Consider the following 21,873-nt stretch of genomic DNA (forward strand, 5'->3'; position numbering starts at 1 on the left):
TAAATTAATGAACAAGATAGTTAGGTTATGAATATTAAGGTTAGTTCCCCCCCCCTTATGTACCGAGTTCTGGCGCTTTTAGTACGAAGGTTCGTATGTATTTGAATTTGTAACGGTAATGATCATTCCTTACTTGGCTGACTGTTTCTACAGCATGCCAATTTCAATCCTACAAAATACAAATGAGCATGAATGTGACATTGTTCAAGTCCTTAGCTTTATAGCTTAGACGGAAGCAACATTGCTCATGCGTTGCGTTCACACAATGCCACTGGCAGCAACATAAACATTTGGTATTTTCATAATTACCAAAGAACTCAACAGTTATTGTTGCGTAGTTCAATGGGTATTACAACTTCATGCGTTCGTGTATATTTTAGATTAATTTGTCTAAGGTATTATTTCCATTACTTGCTTTAGTATAATTAAGGGAGAATGTACAGTCAGCTTACAAGGGAAAGGACATTTGTAAAATTTCACTGTAGTACTTTGGCCATGCTGTGCGTTTTGCCGGAAGCTAAGACATTTGACTGTTTTACTTGCATTTAGCAATCAGCTGGCAAATTTGAAAATTTTTGAATATGGCAGACGAAAATAGTGGATTACGTATTACCCTAGAATTTGGGTATGTAATAATCTGAATAAAATTATCACATGTTCTGCACTATACTTCCATAGTAACTCAAATATGCATGTCTTGTCTGTTTTTTGAAACGCATAATGTGGAAAGCATGTTACCAAACATAACCACAAAGATGCATGCTGTTACAGCTATATTATCATTTTCATTGTCATAAACTTGCATGTTTCCAGCGGTGGAGCCGAGCTGCTTTTCAACAAAATAAAGAAACAACAAGTGACGCTGCCAGAGAAAGATAAATCATGTAAGAATGCATGTGATTCTATTTACCACTTTATTTTAGTGGTAGTTGGTGAAAAATTAAATGAAACCCTTCCTCGTAATAGTATACTTTAGAAATGAAAGTTGAGATTTAGCTCAGAAATCAAAGGTTAAATACATGATTAACATCTCAGGTAATTGTACAAAAACAATTTTCTTACTGCTGTCATTTTGTGTATTGGCTTTGGGAGAGATGCATTCATTCCTACTGGATTTTCTTCAGTGCTTTTCTACCAGTGTATTTCTCTTGCCTCTTTATTGTAACATTTTCAGTTAGGCCTACCAAATTTTCTACGAACTGTTCTGTCTGAGAATTTCTGAGACATCTTGATTGTTTGTGAGGGGATGATACAGGAAGTTTGTATTTTGAATACTTTGTGATATAAGGTAGGATAACCAAATCCAACAGTACTCTCGTGGAATTCATTGCTATTCTGCAATTCATTTTACAGCCTATCAAGGGCAAAAATTAATTAAACTCAAGAGGTTCATTTGGAGTTAGAATGAGATTTGAAGTAATGGTGTTGTCCAGGGTATACTTACAGGTGCATTTAATGACTGCTTGAATCCCACTGTCGCTAGCTCTGAAGATGGTTTTCCGTGGTTTCCCATTTTCACACCAAGCAAATGCTGGGACTTTACTTTAATAAAGGCCACGGCCGCTTCCTTCCCATTTCGAGGCCTTTCCTATCCCATAGTCACCATAAGAGCTGTCTGTGTCGGTGTGACGTAAAACAAATGATAATTAAAAAAAATGCTTTTCCGTGGTTTCTCATTTTCACACCAAGCAAATGCTGAGGCTGTACCTTAAGACCTTGGCTGCTACCTTCCCCTTCCCCCGTGGATGGGGGCCGTAGAATAAGACCCACGGTATCCCCTGCCTGTTGGAAGAGGCAACTAAAAGTTGCCCCAGGGGCTCTGAACTTTGGAACGTGGGCTAGCGACCACGGAGCCCTCAGCTGAGTCCTGGCATTGCTTCCACTTACTTGTGCCAGGCTCCTTACTTTCATCTATCCTATTCGACCTTCCTTAGTCACCTCTTGTTCTTTTCCAACCCAGACGCTATTAGGTTTGCGAGAGCTAGGGAGTCTTTCATTTTCACGCCCTTCATGGCCCTTGCCTTTCTTTGGCCGATACCTTCATTTTTCGAAGTGTCGGATCCCTTCCATCTTTTCTCTCTGATTAGTGTTATATAGAGGATGGTTGCCTAGTTGTACTTCCTCTTAAAACAGTAATCACCACCACCACCTGCTACCTTCCCATTCCTATCCCTTCCCATTCCAACCTTGCAATGCTGAAAACCTTGAAGTTAGTGCAACGTTAAACCACAAGCAAAAAAGATAAAAATTAATGACTGGTACTTGTTGCTTTCATGCCAATTTTGCATAGTAGGCCTATAATTACAGTGAGTAAGGATGTTGTCAAATGTCACAATTATTAGGCTATAGAATTGGTACATTACGGTACCATGCAAGCGTTGGTCAATTATGATTTGTATGTGTTGAATTTAGTTGGAGTAGATGTGCTATTGTTCATACCTGTAAACCACATTGCTGCTTCTATGTAACAGTGTTGGTCTCCAGATCCCAAGATAGTAGGTTCAAACCCAGCAGAGGCAGGACGGAAAAAAGTCAATTGGACACTGTATGTCGTACGATGTCAGCATGTAAAAGATCTCTGGTGACACACTTGGTGTTTATCCTACAAAATTCATAAAAAACCTGGCCATAGAAGCCCAAGAGAGATTTGGTTTACTCTGCCCTCTAGTAGGCCCAGAGTAAAATGGAACATCGAAATTGATGTGCAGAAAGCCAGATGGCGTCAAATGAAAAATGACTGCACATGGTAGCTGAGACCATGCGATTATTATTATTATTGTTATATTGCTACTTACTCCTTCCAAATTAGTGACACTAGCAGCTTGCCAGTGAGTTTAAACAACAAGAAGAGGTCATGGTTTTTTACCAAAAGTGTGTTGATGTCTTATGTCACCTTTCCTCTCAGCATGTCCTTGGGGATATGGTATGTGATCATATTGCTGTACCCAATAGATCAACTGTCACCACAATCCCACCTGTATTCCATCTGTTACTGTATAATTATAAGTTCAAAAATCCCTTTGGCTTAGGGATTTGCAATCTCATAGTGCTTCTTCCTTGTTTAAAGCATGATGTCATTGGGTATGAGAATAAACTATAAACAATTATATCCCAAATACACAATTCTTATTCTGCCAGAATCATTTCAGATTAGTGGGGTTCATTGAAGAGTTGATATTAGATAACTTCATACCAGGGTAAACTCCAACAGTCTTCATCAAAATAGACTGACTTATGAGTTTCAAGTATCCATAATTAATTTCTAAACGTATTTCCAAATTATTTGTTCCCTCTTCTCTTGATGCACCTTATAATTAAGTTACAATTACTTTATACTGTATATATTTTTTCCTCATTTGCATGAAAGTGAAATTTGGTTGTTTTCTTTCAGGGACTATACGTTCGTTATTGGTGTGGATAAAGGACAATTTACTAAAGGAGCGTCCTGAACTCTTCATCCAAGGAGATAACGTGTAAGAGATTTCATTTGTGTAGTTTATTACCAAAGCATAAGTATAGCTTCTTAAAGTTTACAACACTTTTAACTGTGAAACAGAACAGTACAGATACTGTATAACAAAAGTAAACTTGGTGTTTTATGTAGCCTACTGTACATGTTAATCTTGTGATTATGTGTCCCATGAACATAATTCTAAGTTTACTACAGAAACTAATGCTTATACTAAGTTGGACATTATTTTCCTTTTTCTCCACCTGTTATCTGATTCCCTAGGACATTAAATGTGAAATTTATATTTCTATCTGTTTTTTCATCACTTCTCTGTGAATACCCTGGGCGAGTCTACAGCGTCTTTTTCCACTGCTTCCTCGGGACACTCTGCCTCGTTTCTGGAGGATGCCCTACCTTTTTCTCCAATGCATTTCTGTTGTCCGTATGGTTAATATTACAGCCTGTATTTTTAAGCTCTACTAGGTTAGAATACACACTTATTTGGCAATTAGCAAGTAGCATCTAGCCTGCTCTGCAGTTACGTAAATTATAGGGGTCCTGATAGGCAGTAGCCCTAATATTTATGCAAATTTCAGTGTATAACTGTTTTGTGGGCTAGAAGATACTTGCTACTCTTTTAAATAAGTTTGTGTTTTAACCTATTAGTGCTTGAAAGTCCGGGCTCTAGTTATTATAAATCTTTATTTGATCTGATCAATGATGACTGAAGCCCAGAGGTACCTATGAATTGAGTGGGAGTAATCTTCATGTGTAATAATGGAAAGGAACAAACAGGTGACCGATCAAGTCACATATAACTTAGGAGCATGAAAAGGAATACATAATATGATAAAGACAGTGACAAGTAACTGTGGGAAGATGGAACAGTAGAAAGAGGAGATGAGGACAATCTCCACATCTTCATACATTGCTGTCTTCAACTACATGGGATCTCTCCCCATAACTTCCATTGATTTCTTCTCGGCCCCTGACAAGCTTGTTTCTGCTTACCAGCTTCATCAGGACTGCACACATGGATACTTTTGATGTAGGAAGTGTGGTATAATGAACAAACCCGATAGGGACATGAAATGGAAAGTGACAAAGATACAGATGATTACAGATGGTAAAAACTAAGAACGCAAGACAGACAAACATAGGAAGAAGGAATCAAACAGATGAACAGGTCAGTATAAGTAATTAGGATTGGGCAGACTGAAACAGTCAGTTGTTCCAAAACATTAGGAGCTTGAGGTGGAGTGTTTTGGAACACTGAAATTCGTGCCCAATAATCACGTTTGAAGGCTGCTTTTAGGTTAAGATTTTTTGGTCAATATGAAAAACACATAACATGGTTACAATGGCAGTACAGGTGAATCAGCCTGTATTGTGAGTAATTAGGGCCAGGATAAAACTTCACAGCATGTGAAAAAGCATATTATTTACTTCAAAATTTTATTTGAAAATGACCACCTTTTCAATACATTATATTTTTTTGTTCCACATTAAAACTTTAAATTTTTAATGATTTGATTAATGGGACATGTTTCACCCATATTTTGGGCATCATCAGCATGTTTCTTAACTCAATAAACCAAAATATCCAGGATCCTGGTTATTTTAATCTCTATAAATTTTTTAAAATTTAATGCTATATTTGGAAGTTGATTAATGTAGACATCTGGCTAGTTTTTTGATGGCTGGTGAGTTATGCAATACAATGGTAATAAGTAGCTAGCCTACACTTATTCTGTTAAAAAGTAAGCATTGGTTAAAATTAAATAACAATGTTTATAAATTGTTGAAAGACTATGGTAGGTTTAATTGCTCAGTCTCTATTGTCCACTGGTATGTTATTTCATTGTTGTTGAAAACGTACTCTTGAAGTCAGAATCTTTGTGTTCCCATTGGAATGTAGCCTGACCAGGGTGTTACACTGAATAATACTTAACGATTTTGTTAAAAACATACATTTACACTTGTAAACATTAAATAAAACTAATTGTTATTTTTATATCTTATTAAAAGACATTGACTAGTTTAATTCACGCAATCAGTAATGTTCAAAGGGTGTGTTGTTTTAAATTTGCTTTAATATGAATTCTTGAAAAGTCACTATTTTTTGTACTCCTATTTAATAATATTGTTGAATCCGGCGTCACTTTCTGAAATTGTATTGTGAGTAATTAGGGCAGGCATATTAGTGAGATATTGTCCAGTTTATTAAGTTGCTTGTGTTGCTGAAAATGTGGAGGAGCATGCCGCTTGCCATTGTAGAGGTTCAAATAAGGGACTTCTCAATTTGTTAACGATAAAGATGGAATCCTGTAGCTTCAGTTTGAAGATTGAAGTTAGATGATTGATCGTCTGTAACGAGAAAAAATGTATGTCTTAGAAGTGGAGTGTGTGTGGATTTAAGTATTAGGTAATGGGAAATCGCGTTGATTTCTTACTTACCCCCCTCGCCTCTCTTGCGGCTAGCTTACCTTGGTGACACTATCGGTTCGACTGGCTGTAGCTGTAGCTGTAGAATGTTTTCATTCATTCTGAAATACACCTGTCACAATTACACTGGCAGTAGATGTGTTTATGAATGTTACAATATTATTTTCACCAATTACAGTAAAAATATACTCGCACAATTGAAGAAACATTCGTCAGTACTCTGTTTTCATATACAGTATACAAGCAGAACACGAAAATAAAAATTAACCCTACAAGCAAAACATAAAGATAAAATTTAAACACTATATACACGCGACACAGGAGATTAAAAATAAAACTGTACAAGCAGAATATGAAAAAAATTGTGGGATGTTTAAGTTTGAAATATCTCGTTATTGTGCCGGTTGAAGATCGCTTTGTAGACAAAATAGAAGAACATAAATTGCATTTCACTCTGTCTGGTTTTATTCTAGTAAAAAGGTCCTAAACAGGACTCTGGTGAGACATCATGTAAAGTTTACCGTCTTTCGTACGGTATATATTGCTAGGCTTCAATAAAAATACTCTTACAAAACAGTTAAAAACAAAATGGAAGTTCATTTGGTGGTGCAGCGGAACTCACAGTACAAAGAGGATATGACAGAACACGCACTACTCCAGCACGTGGCAGCACACTACCGGTATTGACAGTCAGCTAATAAATTAAGAACTAGTGTTAGATTTAATGGTCCACCCAATCAATACACTTCACTTTACAAGTGAAAACTATTTAATGTAAAATTATAAACATACTCTGGAACAGGTTTCATCTCATTTGAGACTTCTTCAGCCATAACGTCTCTTAGCAGATTACAGTGCTTATTGTTGCTGTCTAATGATTTTAAAATGTCCTTCAAGAACTGTTTGAGAATACACTAAAAATATAAAATATACACATTATTTACACCAAATTGTCCATCACTTCTTGCAAAAATTAAAAAAAAAATCTTCAATGTTAAAATTTGAATGACATTTCTTGAAAGTATGACATGTCGGCCAAAACGTCTCATAACAGATTACAATGCTCATTGTTGCTGTCTAATAATTTAAAAATGGAAGAACGCATGTCCTTTATGAAATGTTTGAGAATACACTAAAGACAAAATATACACATTATTTATATAAAATTGTTCATCACTTCTTGCAAATTTTTTCTTTCTTTATCATCATCATCATCATCATCATCATCATCATCATCATCATCAGTGTCCCACTCCAGTCGCCCGGGTGTGGTTAACAAGCCGCCTCCACTCCTTTCTGTCCTTCCACTTTTCCTGCTCCATTACTTCCGCCACATACAATCCAGCTTCTCTAATGTCCTTCCAGATCTGATCCATCCACCTTCTTCTCAGTCTTCCAACTGGTCTCTTTCCCTTAACTTCTCTCCTTTCAATTCCCTTCTTGCTACCCGTTCCTTTCCCATTCTTTTTACATGTCCGAACTATCTTAGTCTGGCTTTCTGTATGTTCTGTACTAATGGTTCTATATTTAGCTCTTCTCTGATTTTAATATTTTGAATTCTATCTCTTCTTATTTTTTTTAACTGATGTTCTTAAACATTTTGTTTCTACTGCTTGGATCTTACTATCTTGTCTCTTATTAGTTACCAGCGTTTCTAGTCCTATGTTACAATTGGTATGAAATATTATTTATATAATGTTAATTTCATTCTCGTGGGTACTCATCCCATAAAAGTTCTCTGACTTGATAAAATGTTGTACCTTTACTTAGTCTGTTATTAATTTCAGGGTTGATTTCCTTACTTCCATTAATAATGTTACCCAGATATGTAAACCGTTCTACATTCTGTAACCGTTCTCCGTCTATGTTCACTTAGCTTCTCTTTTTCTCTTTCCCACAGTGCATGACTACAGTTTTCTTTTTACTAATTAGCATTCCAAACACCTTCAGATTTTCATTCCAAATGTCCAGTCTCCTTTGTACTTCCTTTTCTCCCTTTCCCCAAATCACATCATCATCTGCAAATACTAAAGCTTTCACTTCATCACTACTGATACTCTGTTTTATGCGTTTTATGATTTCATTCATCAATATAATACACAATAATGGTGACAGTGCACTTCCTTGCTTGAGACCTGTTTTCGTATAAAATGTTTCAGAGTCACTACTCCCCACTTGTACACTGCTTTTACTCTCATGGTACAATATGATTTCAGTACATTCCTTTTCAGTAGGCATTTCCATACATGTTTTCTCTTAACTGTATCATAAGTTTTTTTTTCCAGATCCAAAAATACAAAGATTTCCTTGTTCCTTTCCAGATATTTTTCTATTATCATTAACACTGTAAGTATCAAGTCTGTTGTTGATCTGTTTGGACCACGAACCTGCTACGCAGGCGTAGCAGGGGGAGAGGTGATACTCCCACGTAGCGCATCCCAGGTGGCGGATAGGGGGGTCCTAACCGGCTTGCCGGCGGACTTGATGGAAATAAAATACCTCTCGCGGGCCAAACACACAACCCCCTGTGGGTGGGGGTCGCAGGCGAAGAATACACCCACGGTATCCCCCGCCTGTCGTAGGAGGCGACTAAAAGGGGCGACCAAGGGATGATTGTCTTGCAACCATGAAACTACTTGTGATTAGTACCACCACACGGAGAACATCATGGGTCGCTGTTACTTGCGCGTAGTACCACTATATTTTGTACCAAATAGGTTTGTGATTAGTAGCAAACAGGAGCACCGTGCGGTTGGCTTTTGCAGTACTTGTGATTAGTACCATCGTATGAGCGGGACCATGGGATGATAGCTACCATGGTTCTGTCTTGGCTATGATTAGTACCCACTATATGAAGAACACCACCGGATAGGGGAAGGTCCCTGTGGTTTGTACTCTTATGTGCTGAACACCATAGGGTTGCGTTGCCTGCAAATGGCGCCGCAATGTGATAAAAACCATAGGTCTGTAGTATATGTCGAATTTCATAACCTGTGAGTAGTACCGTAATGTGTGGAATACCGCAAGTCTCTGCTACTTTTGATTAGTACCGCAGCATGACAAATACCATGGTTCTATATTCCTAGCGATAAGTACCGTTATGAGGGGCCGATAACTTGGATGTTGGACCCCCTTTAGACTGCAAGCATCATCGATTCAATGTTATGCTATAGCAGCAGTCCCTTGGTCAGTAATCATATTGTTGTACGTCAGAATCTGTGAATGTTAGGCATTGCGGGTCGCATCCACTGATTGTTTTAAACTCATCTCCATTCATTCTTCGTCCTCACGTTTTGAATTCTGCTCAGTAGAGAATTTTGGACTTTTAATTTGTAATTCGATTTCGTCTCATTTCGTACCATTAGGGGCCGATGACCTCGATGTTAGGCCCCTTTAAACAGCAAGCATCATCATCATCGATCTATTTGGTCTAAAGCCATGTTGTTCTTCCTCTAACTGTGTTTCTATTATATCCCTCAGTCTTTTGTCTATGACTTTCTCCATTATTTTTAGCCCATGTGATAATAGGGTTATACTGTACCTCTATAATTTTCACATTTCTTCCTATTTCCTCTTCTGAACAGTGGTACAATGCTTCCTTGTTGCCAATCTTCAGGTATCCTTTCATCCTTTCATGTGGTATTGAGGGCTCGGTATAGCCACTGTAGTCCACTGCTTACTGCAGCTTTAATCATATCGGCATTGAATTCTCTTTTCCACTTGCTTTATCTTTGGTCATTGCTTTCACTGCCCCTTCAAGTTTCAACCATGTTATTGGGTTCTCTTCTTTTTCTCCATCTAGTATTTCCATTTTCTTATCTCCTTCTTCCTTCGAGCAGTCATCCTCATTATAAAGTTTTTCAAAATATTTTGCCATCACCTTCTGAAGACCCCTTTCGTCATGTACTATGGATCCATCTTCTCTCTCTAATGCCTTGATTCTTGATGTATTCTTCTTGATTTTATTACTCTGTATAATAGTTTCTGATTTTCTCGACTATCTTGCTCAATTTTGTTGGTAAACTCTCCCCAGTATTTCTCCTTTTCTTCCTTGATACTCCTCTTTACTTGTAGTTTCAATCTTGTATTCCACATGTAACCTTTCTATCTTATTCTCATCCCTCTGATACGTTTTTTGCTTTTCCTTATCCATTTCTTTCTTCATCTTGTTGTTTTTTTTTTTTTTTTTTTGTCTGTCCACCAATATGTCTTCTTTCCCTTAACCTTTGCTTTTGTTTTCCCACATACCTCAATTGCTGCTTCCACAAATGTCTGAAATTGTCCCATTCTTTTTCTCCACTTCGTATTTCTGTGTTAGGCAACTTCCTTTTTATCCAATCTTGGAATGCCATTCTTTTATCCTCCTCCTCCAATTCTCAAATCCTGATCTTTGGTTTCTTCTTCAGTACAATTTTAGTGATTTTTACTTGTTTTAATTCTACAGTTAATAATCTATGATCACCTTCCATACTGTCACTGGGGATTGATTATCTTCATATTCATGACGTATCTTCTCCATTCTTGGTCTGTTATTATAAAGTCGACGAGTGTTCCATACTGTCCATCTCAACTATATCGGCTGATCTTATGGCTATTCCTCTTCATAAAACAAATGTTCTTTATTATCAAGTTATTTCTGAAACAAAAGTCCAACATTTTCTCTCATTTCTGTCGTCTTACCCATGTGGGCCCAGAACATTTCTCATATCCCATTCTATCAGTTCCCACATGAGCAGATCTCCCGTTATCATGATCCCATCTCCATCAATATGTGTTTCCAGTTCATTGAGAACTTCTTTTTCTTCCACGCTACATCCTGTCTATGGAGCATAGACTTGTACTATCTTCAGTAGTTCCTTTTTTACATGTATGTGCATTATTATAATTCTTTCATTTACATACTTCAGCTATTGGTTCAAAATTCTGATTCACTATAAATCCCACTTCATTTCTTTTCTCTTTACTGTTATCCATCCAGTACAAGGTGTACCCCTTTCTTAGTTTCTCCATTCCTTTCCCTTTCCATTTTACTTCATTTAATCCCAGGATGTCGAGTTTTCATCTCTCCATTAGGTCAGTTGATTCATTTTCCTTCCCATTCATTGTTAAAATATTTATTGTTCCAAATCGGGTGTTGTTCTCTGATCTAACACTTGTACGAACATCAACATTACCATCATACTGTGCAGCTGTAGTCAGAGATTTGTCAATTCCATTTCCATTTTTAAACTTCTGTCTGAGGCTTGTATTATAGTTGAAAGCAAGTAGAAATTTACTTATCAAGCCGAACACATCTGAGGATTTTCTTGCGGGGTTTACTCTCTTAGCCTTTGAAGATCCCTCTTCTCCACAAGGCAGTGGTGTCCTCTTCTAATTTTCTCCAAATCTCTGAGGCATCCACCATCTTCACCATTCCAAAGGTCTCCTTCTCTGCCTAAGATGCTGTTAAGGTTTTCACCCATACCCAGGGAATGGGTTCCACGTTATACCCCATGAGACTGGGTCCCTGCTTGAACTTAGCTCTCGTTCACACTGGCCTACTGATGTGGAGGATACCCACCCCCGCAACGTGGATGCACCAGACAAGAATTACTCAAGTGAAGGATGGGGAAGGGGACCCTATCTCTCTTGAGCCAGGTTGAGGTTGTGTATGATGCCACTTCAGTGTTAAAATTTGAATGACATTTCTTGAAAATATGACATGGAGTGCTAGTAGCTGGTAGCTTCAGTGTACTGACTGAGGGAGATTTGAATTCTGGCTTCGGAATAGGAAAATGGGACCAAATCCACATCAGAATATTTGAAAGCTTAAATTCATATGGAAATTCCTTTCAAAAAATAAGCTGTTTCTGGTAGAAGGAATCTAAAGCTTTTGAGATAGCCTGTCGTATGGCAAAGATCTGCACTGCTTGACCAATATTGGTAGCTTAATTCTTATGAATATTCCTTTTAAGAAGACAAGGTCTGGAAAGAACGAGATATATAAAATTAATGGTTTAAGAAATGAGTTTGTCACGAATGCGTGACATAAAAGCTTACCAGCAAAGTTGGTGAAACTCCCTATAGCTGGTTCACATCTGAGCCTCGCTCTGATTTTCTTCTCGCCGTGCTACTGTGCATGTTATAATTATGTTTCCTCTCGTCCGGCGGAACTTGGTTATTAGTATTGCTATTAGTAGGGGAAGGGGAAATAGCTCGGCCTATATGTAGAACGGGAGAGTGGGATGTTTGTTTTAGAAGAGGTAACTTCAAATTATGAATTTTTCGTGATGATAAAAGCGACGGTATTTGTTCATATAACGGATTTTTGTTCTCTTGTAAGTCATTCGAATTTTTGTTTGTGTTAATACTCTGGTCCAAACCTATATACATATTTTCGTACACACACACACAGTACTCCATAATCCAGCATGATGATACTCACACTCTGGTGGGACACTGACGACAGTTAGCACCACCGCCGTCCTAGTCCAACTAATCACTTCACACTAGGACACAACAACTTCTTTTTTTGTGGTGGCCTTGTGTTTATATCTCAGGTAATGAAGTACTGGACTCTTTGTGATGGGCTAGAGAGGGAAGGTTTTTGTTTCCCATTCCAGAAGGCCCATGGGTTAACCAGATAATAATTATAATTTCGTGTGGCTGTTTCTAGCCGAGTGCAGCCCTTGTAAGGCAGACCCTCCAATGAGGGTGGGCGGCATCTGCCATGTGTAGGTAACTGCGTGTTATTGTGGTGGAGGATAGTGTTGTGTGTGGTGTGTGAGTTGCAGGGATGTTGGGGACAGCACAAACACCCAGCCCCCGGGCCATTGGAATTAACCAATTAAGGTTAAAATCCCCGACCCGGCCGGGAATCAAACCCGGGACCCTCGGAACCGAAGGCCAGGACGCTGACCATTCAGCCAACGAGTCGGACGGTTAACCAGATGAAAGCACAGTACAAGGAGAGGTCAGCCATTTCCATGATCTCCTGGTTGGCTGGGAGGTCCCTTGTTTGATTCACTAATCCCTTCCAGGAAATACTAAAGGGGGCTATGACAGGGCTGATGGTCGTTCAACCACGTAACATTGCTCCTCTTTGAGAGCTGATCATCCCGATTGGTTATATCCTCAGCTGTTTCGCTGCAAGGCACCAATCGGTCCAGATATACCACCTTCATCTCACATCTTGTACTCCATCGTATTCGATGGATGACGTTGTTTATTCCCATCAGTACTTGATAAGGGGCTTTCCACTCTTTCCAGAGCTTGAGAGACAAACCTATCTTCCTTACAGGGTTATACAGCCACCCTAGGTCGTTCTTAAGATTTCCGGTGTCGACTGCTCGCTGGTCGTACCATGCCTCCAGTCAGTCGTTTTCTATGCTCAAACTCTTCTGGATAGCGGCGTGTATATCTTCATGTATAAGTTAAGAACTTCATTTTCCCGTATTGAACTGAGATTCACAATTAGAATTAAAGAAGGTTCAACCTATTCAATACAAAGTGTGTTGTACAAGGTGTTCACAACATGTTATTTATTATTACTAGTACCGGTTTCGACGCTTAATGGCGTCATCATCAGCTAGAAATCACAAAGTGGACAGGGTACATAACATAAAATTGTATACATGATACATGCATTGCAAAGTACAAATGATTGACTGTTTTTACTCATTATTCATCTAGCTCTTAATGTAAAAACAGTCAATCATTTGTACTTTGCAATGCATGTATCATGTATACAATTTTATGTTATGTACCGTGCCCACTTTGTGATTTCTAGCTGATGATGACGCCATTAAGCGTCGAAACTGGTACTAGTAATAATAAATAACATGTTGTGAACACCTTGTACAACACACTTTGTATTGAATAGGTTGAACCTTCTTTAATTCTAATTGTATATCTTCATGTCTCTGTGTCAGATCCAGGCTGTACCGATCGGTCGGGGCGGGATGGTTCTCAGGTTGGCCAAATGGTAAATCCGTCGGAAGGCGCAGCTCTCTTTCAGTCGGCGTCCTTGCTGATGCAGATCTCATAGCCTCATGCACTGCAGATTGGTAAGTCAGGGGGACCAGGGAAAGATGACAATCCCTGTCCCTGTGCATTCCCATCCAGGCATCATGGCTCCAGTTTCTTTCAAATTCTACAGTGATGATTTGGCGGAAACTTTGTGCTCGGCCTCCTTCCTCGAACAGAACTTGTAGTCTTCGGGACAGAGTGTCGACCTGTGGAACATGCTTTATCTCTTGGAGACCATCGTTGACTTTTCTCTGGCCGTCTTCCATCTTCTTCTGGCCATCTTCTGTCTTCTCCTGGTTGTCCTTTGCTTTCTTCTGGATTTCTTCTAGCTTCTTCTGGTTGTCCCCCCATCTCCTTTATCAACCTCTACCTGGCTTTCTTCCATCTTTTTATAGCCTTCTTCCAGTGTCTGCATCATTTTCTGGCCTCCTCCTGTCATCTTCTGGCTTCCTTTCATCATCTCGAAGAGTGCACTGAGCCTCCATTTTCATGCGGCTTCTGGTCTCAACTGGCATGCAGTAATTGCCACAAGAGAAAAATGTAAAGATTTATATGTGTGTGTACTCACTATACACTGATGTTCTAGAATGCTCCCGATGGCAGTTGAAACCTTCAATATCTGGTCCACTGATTCATGCTGATTACAATGATGTATCACGCATGGGGGTCTGTCCCGACTTTTGACACCAGTTTTCTTACTAATAAAACTGTCTGTTTTATCAGTCTAATTTATTTCAGGATGACCAAATAAATGCATGCACCCCCCCTACACCTCTATTCATTCATGAATGGTCATACTTGCTATTTGCTGTCTGTTTACAAGTCTCTATCCTCTTCACACAGCAGACAGCCCATCTTGTTGGTATTATCTCAGTTGGCTTTAATCCTTATTGGCATGCTCTCCTCACTTTCACTTTTGTTCGCAAGTCCAGTCACCCTTCACACCAACTAGCTACAGGTAGACAGATACGAACCTCCACAACACACAATGACTATTCCTTGGTTCAACTCCAGAGAAAGTTCAATAATTCACACAGTCAAGTACAGTGAACTTCTTAACACTGACAACTATACAACAAGAGCTCAACATTGCTAACCAGCAAGATAATGCTCCTCACAACAACGACCGTTAACACTGTTCCAATTACACTCATGACAGCTGCTCCCACATGCTGACTTTACGGCAGTATTTAGTCCACGGTAGTGCACGTGCGCACACATGCACCCACACAGTACTCCACTTTGTACGCGATGATACTCTGACTCCGGCAGGGCACTATTGCTGTCAAGCCCGAATTTCTCACTCCACATGGTACACGTACAGTACTCCAGTCAGTACTCCAATGCAGTACACACACAGTACTCTGTACTCAGTATTCCAACACGATGCTGGACATTCTGACATAACTCTTCCTTGTTCAGAGTCTGGTGGGACACTGGCGACAGCCAACCCTTCTTTTGCCCCAGTCCAGCTACTGAACTCCAACACTGACTGGTGGAACACCCACCACACACTTGACCCTCCAACTCTACAACCCTTCCTCGTTCACAGCAGCCTTTTATTTATGTCTCATCGAGCGATTTGGCCATGTGGTTAGGGATGCGCAGCTGGGAGCTTTCATTCGAGGGATAATGGGTTCGAACCCCACTGTTGGAAGCCCCGAAGATGGTTTTCCATGGTTTCCCATTTTCACACCAGACGTATGCTGAGGCTGTAACTTATCTAAGGCCATGGTCGCTTCCTTCCCACTTCTAGCCCTTTCCATCGTTGTCATAAGATCTTTCAGTGTCGGTGCGACATAAAGCCACTTGTAAAAAAAAAATTATGTATATCTCAATGATGGGCTACTTGAATATTCAAGGCTCGGCTAGAGATGGTATATTCCCATTTCGTGTTCCAGAAAGTGCAGGGTAAAACCAGATGAAGAGAACAAGAGAGGTGAGACTGTGGCATGTCCTCAGGCTGGCTGGGAGGTCTCCGGTCTGCCTTAGTCATTCCTTGCAGGAAATACCGAAGGGAGGTACAAGGGGGCTGCCATGTAACAGTATGTAAATGTTATGAGTGAAGAACTGGGATCATCGAGAAGGCTTTGTGCAGATGATGTTATAATGTATAGAGTAGTAAATAAGTTACAGGATTGTGAGGGACAGCTGAAAAACCTCGACAGGTTGTAAGTTTTACCAAAATAAAAAGTCCTCTCAGTTTAATTACATACTGTGTTGATGGAGTGAAAGTAACTCACAGTGATCGCTGTAGGCTGAAGTACTTAGGTGTTAATACAAGCAAATACCGTCATTGGTGTAATCACATTAACAAGGTTGTAAATTGAGGTTACAGACTTCTTGATGTAGTTATGAGGTATTCAGGGGTTATAGTAAGGGTGTAAAGGAGAGGATGTATAAGTGTCTGATAAGGCCCCAGTTAGATTATTGTTCCAGTGTATGGGATCCACACTAGGATTACTTGATATGAGAACTGGAGAAGATCCAAAGGAAAACAGCATGATTTATTCTGGGTGATTTTCAACAAGAGAGTGGTGTTATGAAAACGTTGCAAACTTTGGGCTGAGAAGACTGTTCAACCAATGAGTTTGTTTCAAACTGCCAGTGGAGAGATTGCTTGGAATAATGATTAAGTTTGAGCGGAGCTTATAAAGGTAGGAAATATATTATGAAGGCAAAGTTGGAATTCATGAGGACAAATTGGGGCAAGTATTCATTTATAGGAAGAGGAATTAGGGATTGGAATAATTTATCAAGGGAAATGTTTGATACATTTCCAAGTTTGAAATCATTTAAGAAATGATTAGATAAGCAGTTGATAGGGAATCTACCATTACTGACATCAACACTCAAGGCTTGCTCTCCTGAGAAGCTAGGAAGCAGGAACAAGCTTGTCAGGGGCTGAGAAGGGATGAATTCAGAAGAACTAGGATTGAGGAAAGGCTGCAGTGTATGCAGATGTGGAGATTGTCCTTGTCCTTTTGTGTTACCATGTTTGTCCTCGTGTCCTCTTTCTGCTGCTCCCTCTTCCTCCAATGACCTGCCATTTTGTTCGTCTTGTGATGTGTTCCTTTTCCTATCTCTCTATATAAAAATGGATTCTTTACTTATTGCTGTGCTCACACCTTTTCATACCTAAGTTTTCAGTGTATGGTTGCCTGTGAAACTGTTTTATATATGGTTTTTGATGGTAAATTGGCTGGATATAATTTTAATTGACTTTTTATTTTTTCAGATGACATACAAGTTTTGTCATTAGCCCTGTATCCTTATGTACATAGAATCTGCTAGTGAACTTTATTATTGTGATCATGTACTGTGTATTACTGTAATAACTTGGATCTTAAAATTAGATTTTATTTGGATATTATTTGAAATGTTTTTACAAAATAGTACCAGTATTATAAGTTTATCACTGTCAGAACCAGGCTTCAAACCTTGGTTTGGACATCATCATCATCATCTAAAGCAGTTTCCACCCACAGGAGTGGTCTGCTTGGAACATAAGCCTCTCGATCCCTCTGTCTCCTTCCCTTCAACTCTATTTGTAACATATTTCTTGGTATCCTTTCTTCTCCCATTCTCTTAACAAATTACAGGATTGGCTATAAAGCTGCATGTGTATTTTAAAAGCAAGCTTGATTTATGCAGTCTGGTTAACTTTGTATTCAATCCTGTGCATACAGACTTACATTAATAACAAATTCTTAATTTTTGTTTGTTTCATGATGTGTATATTTGTTTGTTTTATGATTAGTATATTTTGTTTGTTTTATGATTTGTATATTTAGACATAAGCAAAAGTCAATGAATTACTGATAAATAATTGATAGAATAACAAAATATCCCTATTATTTTCCTGTGTTAATAAGCACATCTAAAAAAACGGACTACAAATCAAAACATAATTTTATGAAAATTAAATTAATGTTTTCTCTAAATTTTACTTTGGATGGCATGCATAAATTTTAGAGGGATTTGTAGTATCTACCAATGAAATGTTGTAATGATTTGTAGCAATAAGTGTTTGTTTATGCTTAGATTGGTTCTTGGCTTAATCATTTTAGAGTTGTGGTAGGCTGAGAATGATACTGCAGTAGACTGTTTATTGATGACTTTGAGGGAATAGCACCTGCCATTCAGAGTTGATTGCATGGAATGGGAATGGTGAGGCATATGTTGGGTTCTATGTGTATAGTGAATGGTATGACTGTAAGACACTTTATTTAACATTAATGCTGGTAGATGGCATTGCTAGAAGCATAGTCGCTTTGTTCTGTGATAGAGGTAAAAAGTGCTGGCCTTTGATGCTGTGGTGACAACTAACACACACAACAGTCCGACAGAGGAGCGCGGAATAGCGCACCGGTATCGGTATGTCACAAACCATCTATCTCTTCGGAGATAGGTGGAACATACGGATAACCAGGGCGGGATATAGTACTCTTGAAGAGGCAATTGATTTTATGGCTCCTTTGCAGGTGCTAGGTGGAAATACAGAAGGTGCATAGTTAACTACTTAAACTGGTTTGATATTTTGTATACCCCCTGTGGATGGGGGATGCAAACAAAGAATACACCCACGGTATCCCCTGCCCGTCATAAGAGGCGACTAAAAGGGGCGACCAAGGGTTGATTGAATTAGAACCATGAAACTACTTGTAATTAGTACCATCACACAAGGAGCACTATGGGTCGCCTTTACTTGCGAGTAGTACCACTTCCTTAGGTACACAATAGGTTTGTGATTAGTAGCAACAGAGGGTGAATCAGTATGGGTTTTAGAGTACCCATGATTAGTACCATTGAGAGAAACACCACTGGTCTGTCTGTTGCCTGTGATTAATACCACTATATGAGCGACACCGTGGGTCTGCGTTGCCTGTGATTAGTATCACTATATGAGCGGCACCGTGGGTCTGCAGCATTGCCTGTGATTAGTACCCACTATGTGAGAAATACCACAGGATAGTATGAGTCCCTGTGATTAGTACACCTATGTGAGGAACACCATGGGTTTGTGTCATGAGTGGTGCCCTAATGTGAGACATACCATAGGTCATCGTTACTTGTGAGTAGTACCACAATGTGTGGAACACCGTAAGTCTACGTTACTTAAGATTAGTACCGCTACATGAGAAATACCATGGTTCTTACTTTCCTAGCGATAAGTACTATTATGAGGGGGCGTTGACCTGGATTTGGGACCCCTTTATACAATAAGCATCATCGATTCAGGGTTGTGCTTTGGAAGCAGTCCCTCGGTTGTTGTTTTAAGACAATTTCTGGGAAGGTGGGGCATTGCGTGTCGAATTCACTGATTGTTTTAAGTTCATAATCATTGTTAACCGTCTCGTTTTTTTTTTTTTTTTTTTTTAAATTCTAGTCTCTGGATTAATTTTTTTGAATTATTTTTACCTTTCAACTTTTAACTTTAAATTCATATTCGTCCATTCATTCTTCATCATCATGTTATGAATTCTGGTCAGAGGATGAGTTTTGTACTTTTAAATTGTCATTACATTTTGTCTCATTTTGTACCATTAGGGACCGGGCGAGTTGGCCGTGCATTTAGGAGCGTGCAGCTGTGAGCTTGCATCCAGGAGGTAGTGGGTTCGAGCCCCACTGTTGGCAGCCCTGAAGATGGTTTTCCATGGTTTCCCATTTTCACACCAGGCAAATACTGGGGCTGTTCCTTAATTAAGGTACGGCCGATTCCTTCCCACTCCTAGACCTCTCCTATCCGATCGTCGCCATAAGACCTATCTTTGTCGGTGCGATGTAAAGCAAGTTGAAAAAAAAAAGAGAAAAAAGTACCGTTAGGGGCTGATGACCTAAATGTTAGGCCTCTTTAAACAACAGGCATCATCATCATCATCATCATCTTCTTCTTCATCGATGTGTTGTATAGGACTTTTTCTTGCATGATACAATGTTCAGATTATTTGCTCATGAATCACTCTCTGTACATTTATGTGCTGTTCATCATTTAACTATACAAATTTATCCTTTTCTTGACATATGTGGTTTATTTCTGGATATAGCATGAAATTAAATCTGAACAATCACTGAAATTTAATTGAATTGCATCATTCATAACGTGCAATATCTTGTTACCAATGAACTACTTTTATGAATCTAACATTGTTTTATCCTACATTCTTATCGTTTGTCACTAATATAAACACAGTTGTTTGAAATCATAGGTGTTCATAGATGACTGAAAGACACTGTTTAGGGGCAGTCCAGCAAGTTAATTGTCTGTAGGTCATTGTTCTTTTAAGTGCCAAAATTTTGGAACAAAGCACTAGAGTTCAAGAATTTATATCTTTAGTAAGAATGGTGACAATGGTTACAATGTCTGGCCCCTTGGCTAAATAATTTGCATTGATACTCCTGGTTCAATTCCAGGTTTGTTTGGGGATTTTAACTGCTTCTGGTTCATTCCTCTGGCTCAGGGACAAGCTAGTAGAAAAATTTGTTAAGAATTACCCATTCTTTACAGGTGTGTTATAATGTTGTGTTACGTTTCATGTTTCACCAGGCTGAAAAGTCTATCACTTCTATTAAGGAGTGGGGAATAGGTTTTGGAAAAAAGAGAGAGAGTGTGTGAGACATTTTTGTCCTAGATTTTTCATCTCAAATATCCGGCAGGTAATACCCCAGAGCATCAATTATACGCTGGACAAGATGGAAAATGTAAAGGTTTAGATATAATCTGGGAGTGAGTTGCTTGGCACTGAAATATTGGTTTGTAAGGTTAATAAATGGAAGACCAGTTCATCACTGTGATAATTAATATTATTGAGCCTCCAAATTTTTTTTTACCTTGATAGTTTTAATATGTATCAGATTTTATTACTTCCCAGTTTTCTTTTATGACGCCTTTTTCATTATGTTTCAACAGACGACCGGGAATATTGGTGTTAGTGAATGATGCAGATTGGGAGCTTTTGGTGAGTGATAATGATTATCTTTGCATGCGCTATTAAACATTCAGTGATAGGTTAGGTTCCAAGTGAACTATGGTGGGACAGTGAAGAAGATTGATTTAGGAATGCCTAAAATCAGATTTAAGTCAGTTACATTGCTGAAACATAAGAACCTTCCTCCTCATTTATAACAATAATAATAGAGGAATCCATACGTGAGTTTTGAGTTAAAACCAATTGTCAAACCTGATTTGTGAAACCCTTACAGACACAGTCTTAAAAGTTTAATCTATGGGTGCGAAATCATGACCTTTTAAAATAAAAACAGGTGTCAGACAAGGTGATGGCTTATCTCCACTCCTTTTCGACTGTCTCTTGGAAAAAGTTGTGAGAATTTGGAATGACAAACTGAAGCACCATAATATATTACCACTTATGCTGGCTATAAAGAACAAAGGTGTTGCAATAAAATGCCTAGCATTTGCAGATGATTTCGTCATATTCTCTGAAAGCCTGACTAATGCAGCAATACAAGTAAGTCTTCTGGAAGAGACAGCCAACATGGCAGGCTTAAGAATTTTGGCAGAGAAAACAAAATTCATGACGAATATAAAAATTGCTCCAGAATTGCTGGGAACAGATCTTGGTTCAATCAAAAGGGTGAAGCAATTCAAATATTTGGGGAAAACAATCCAAGAAAATGGTTTGGAAATATTCTGCTATAGAGGCAAGGATACACAAAATGGAAAGAGCATATGTTATAACTGTTCTGGGGTTATCCGTGGAACGCAGAGATGTGAAAGAAGGTGTGGGCTTGAATGGGTCTATCTACAATAGCAAAGATTCTTTTAAAACTTTGAAATAAAGGTTATAACTTATTTCTTTTCAGAAAATCAAATGCTTAACAACAAAATTCTTCACTTTGTGAAAGAACACAGAATCAGGTACAATGACAGTTTTGACACCAGAATAGATCATTTACATGATCCTTGAGCTTCAAGCTCCAATTTTACAACGTCACAAATGTTGCGTTTA

At 38.8% G+C, this 21,873-nt stretch overlaps 1 protein-coding gene across 2 annotated transcripts in view; it reads left to right on the top strand.

The window, feature by feature from the left end:
- The first annotated feature begins 512 nt into the window (after positions 1–512).
- Urm1 (Ubiquitin-related modifier 1) overlaps positions 513–21,873 on the top strand; it is a 106,314-nt gene continuing 84,953 nt past the window's right edge. Inside the window, exons 1-4 of one of the 2 annotated variants that reach the window (XM_067135571.2) lie at positions 513–625; positions 814–884; positions 3,392–3,473; positions 20,814–20,862. In XM_067135571.2, coding sequence (XP_066991672.2) covers positions 582–625; positions 814–884; positions 3,392–3,473; positions 20,814–20,862 — 246 coding nt within the window. In that variant the 5' untranslated portion in view covers positions 513–581. The remainder of the gene's footprint in view (positions 626–813; positions 885–3,391; positions 3,474–20,813; positions 20,863–21,873) is intronic. The other variant, XM_067135572.2, reaches the window with a different exon arrangement.

Source organism: Anabrus simplex, chromosome 1 (genome assembly GCF_040414725.1).
Source record: "Anabrus simplex isolate iqAnaSimp1 chromosome 1, ASM4041472v1, whole genome shotgun sequence".
NCBI lineage: Eukaryota > Metazoa > Arthropoda > Insecta > Orthoptera > Tettigoniidae > Anabrus > Anabrus simplex.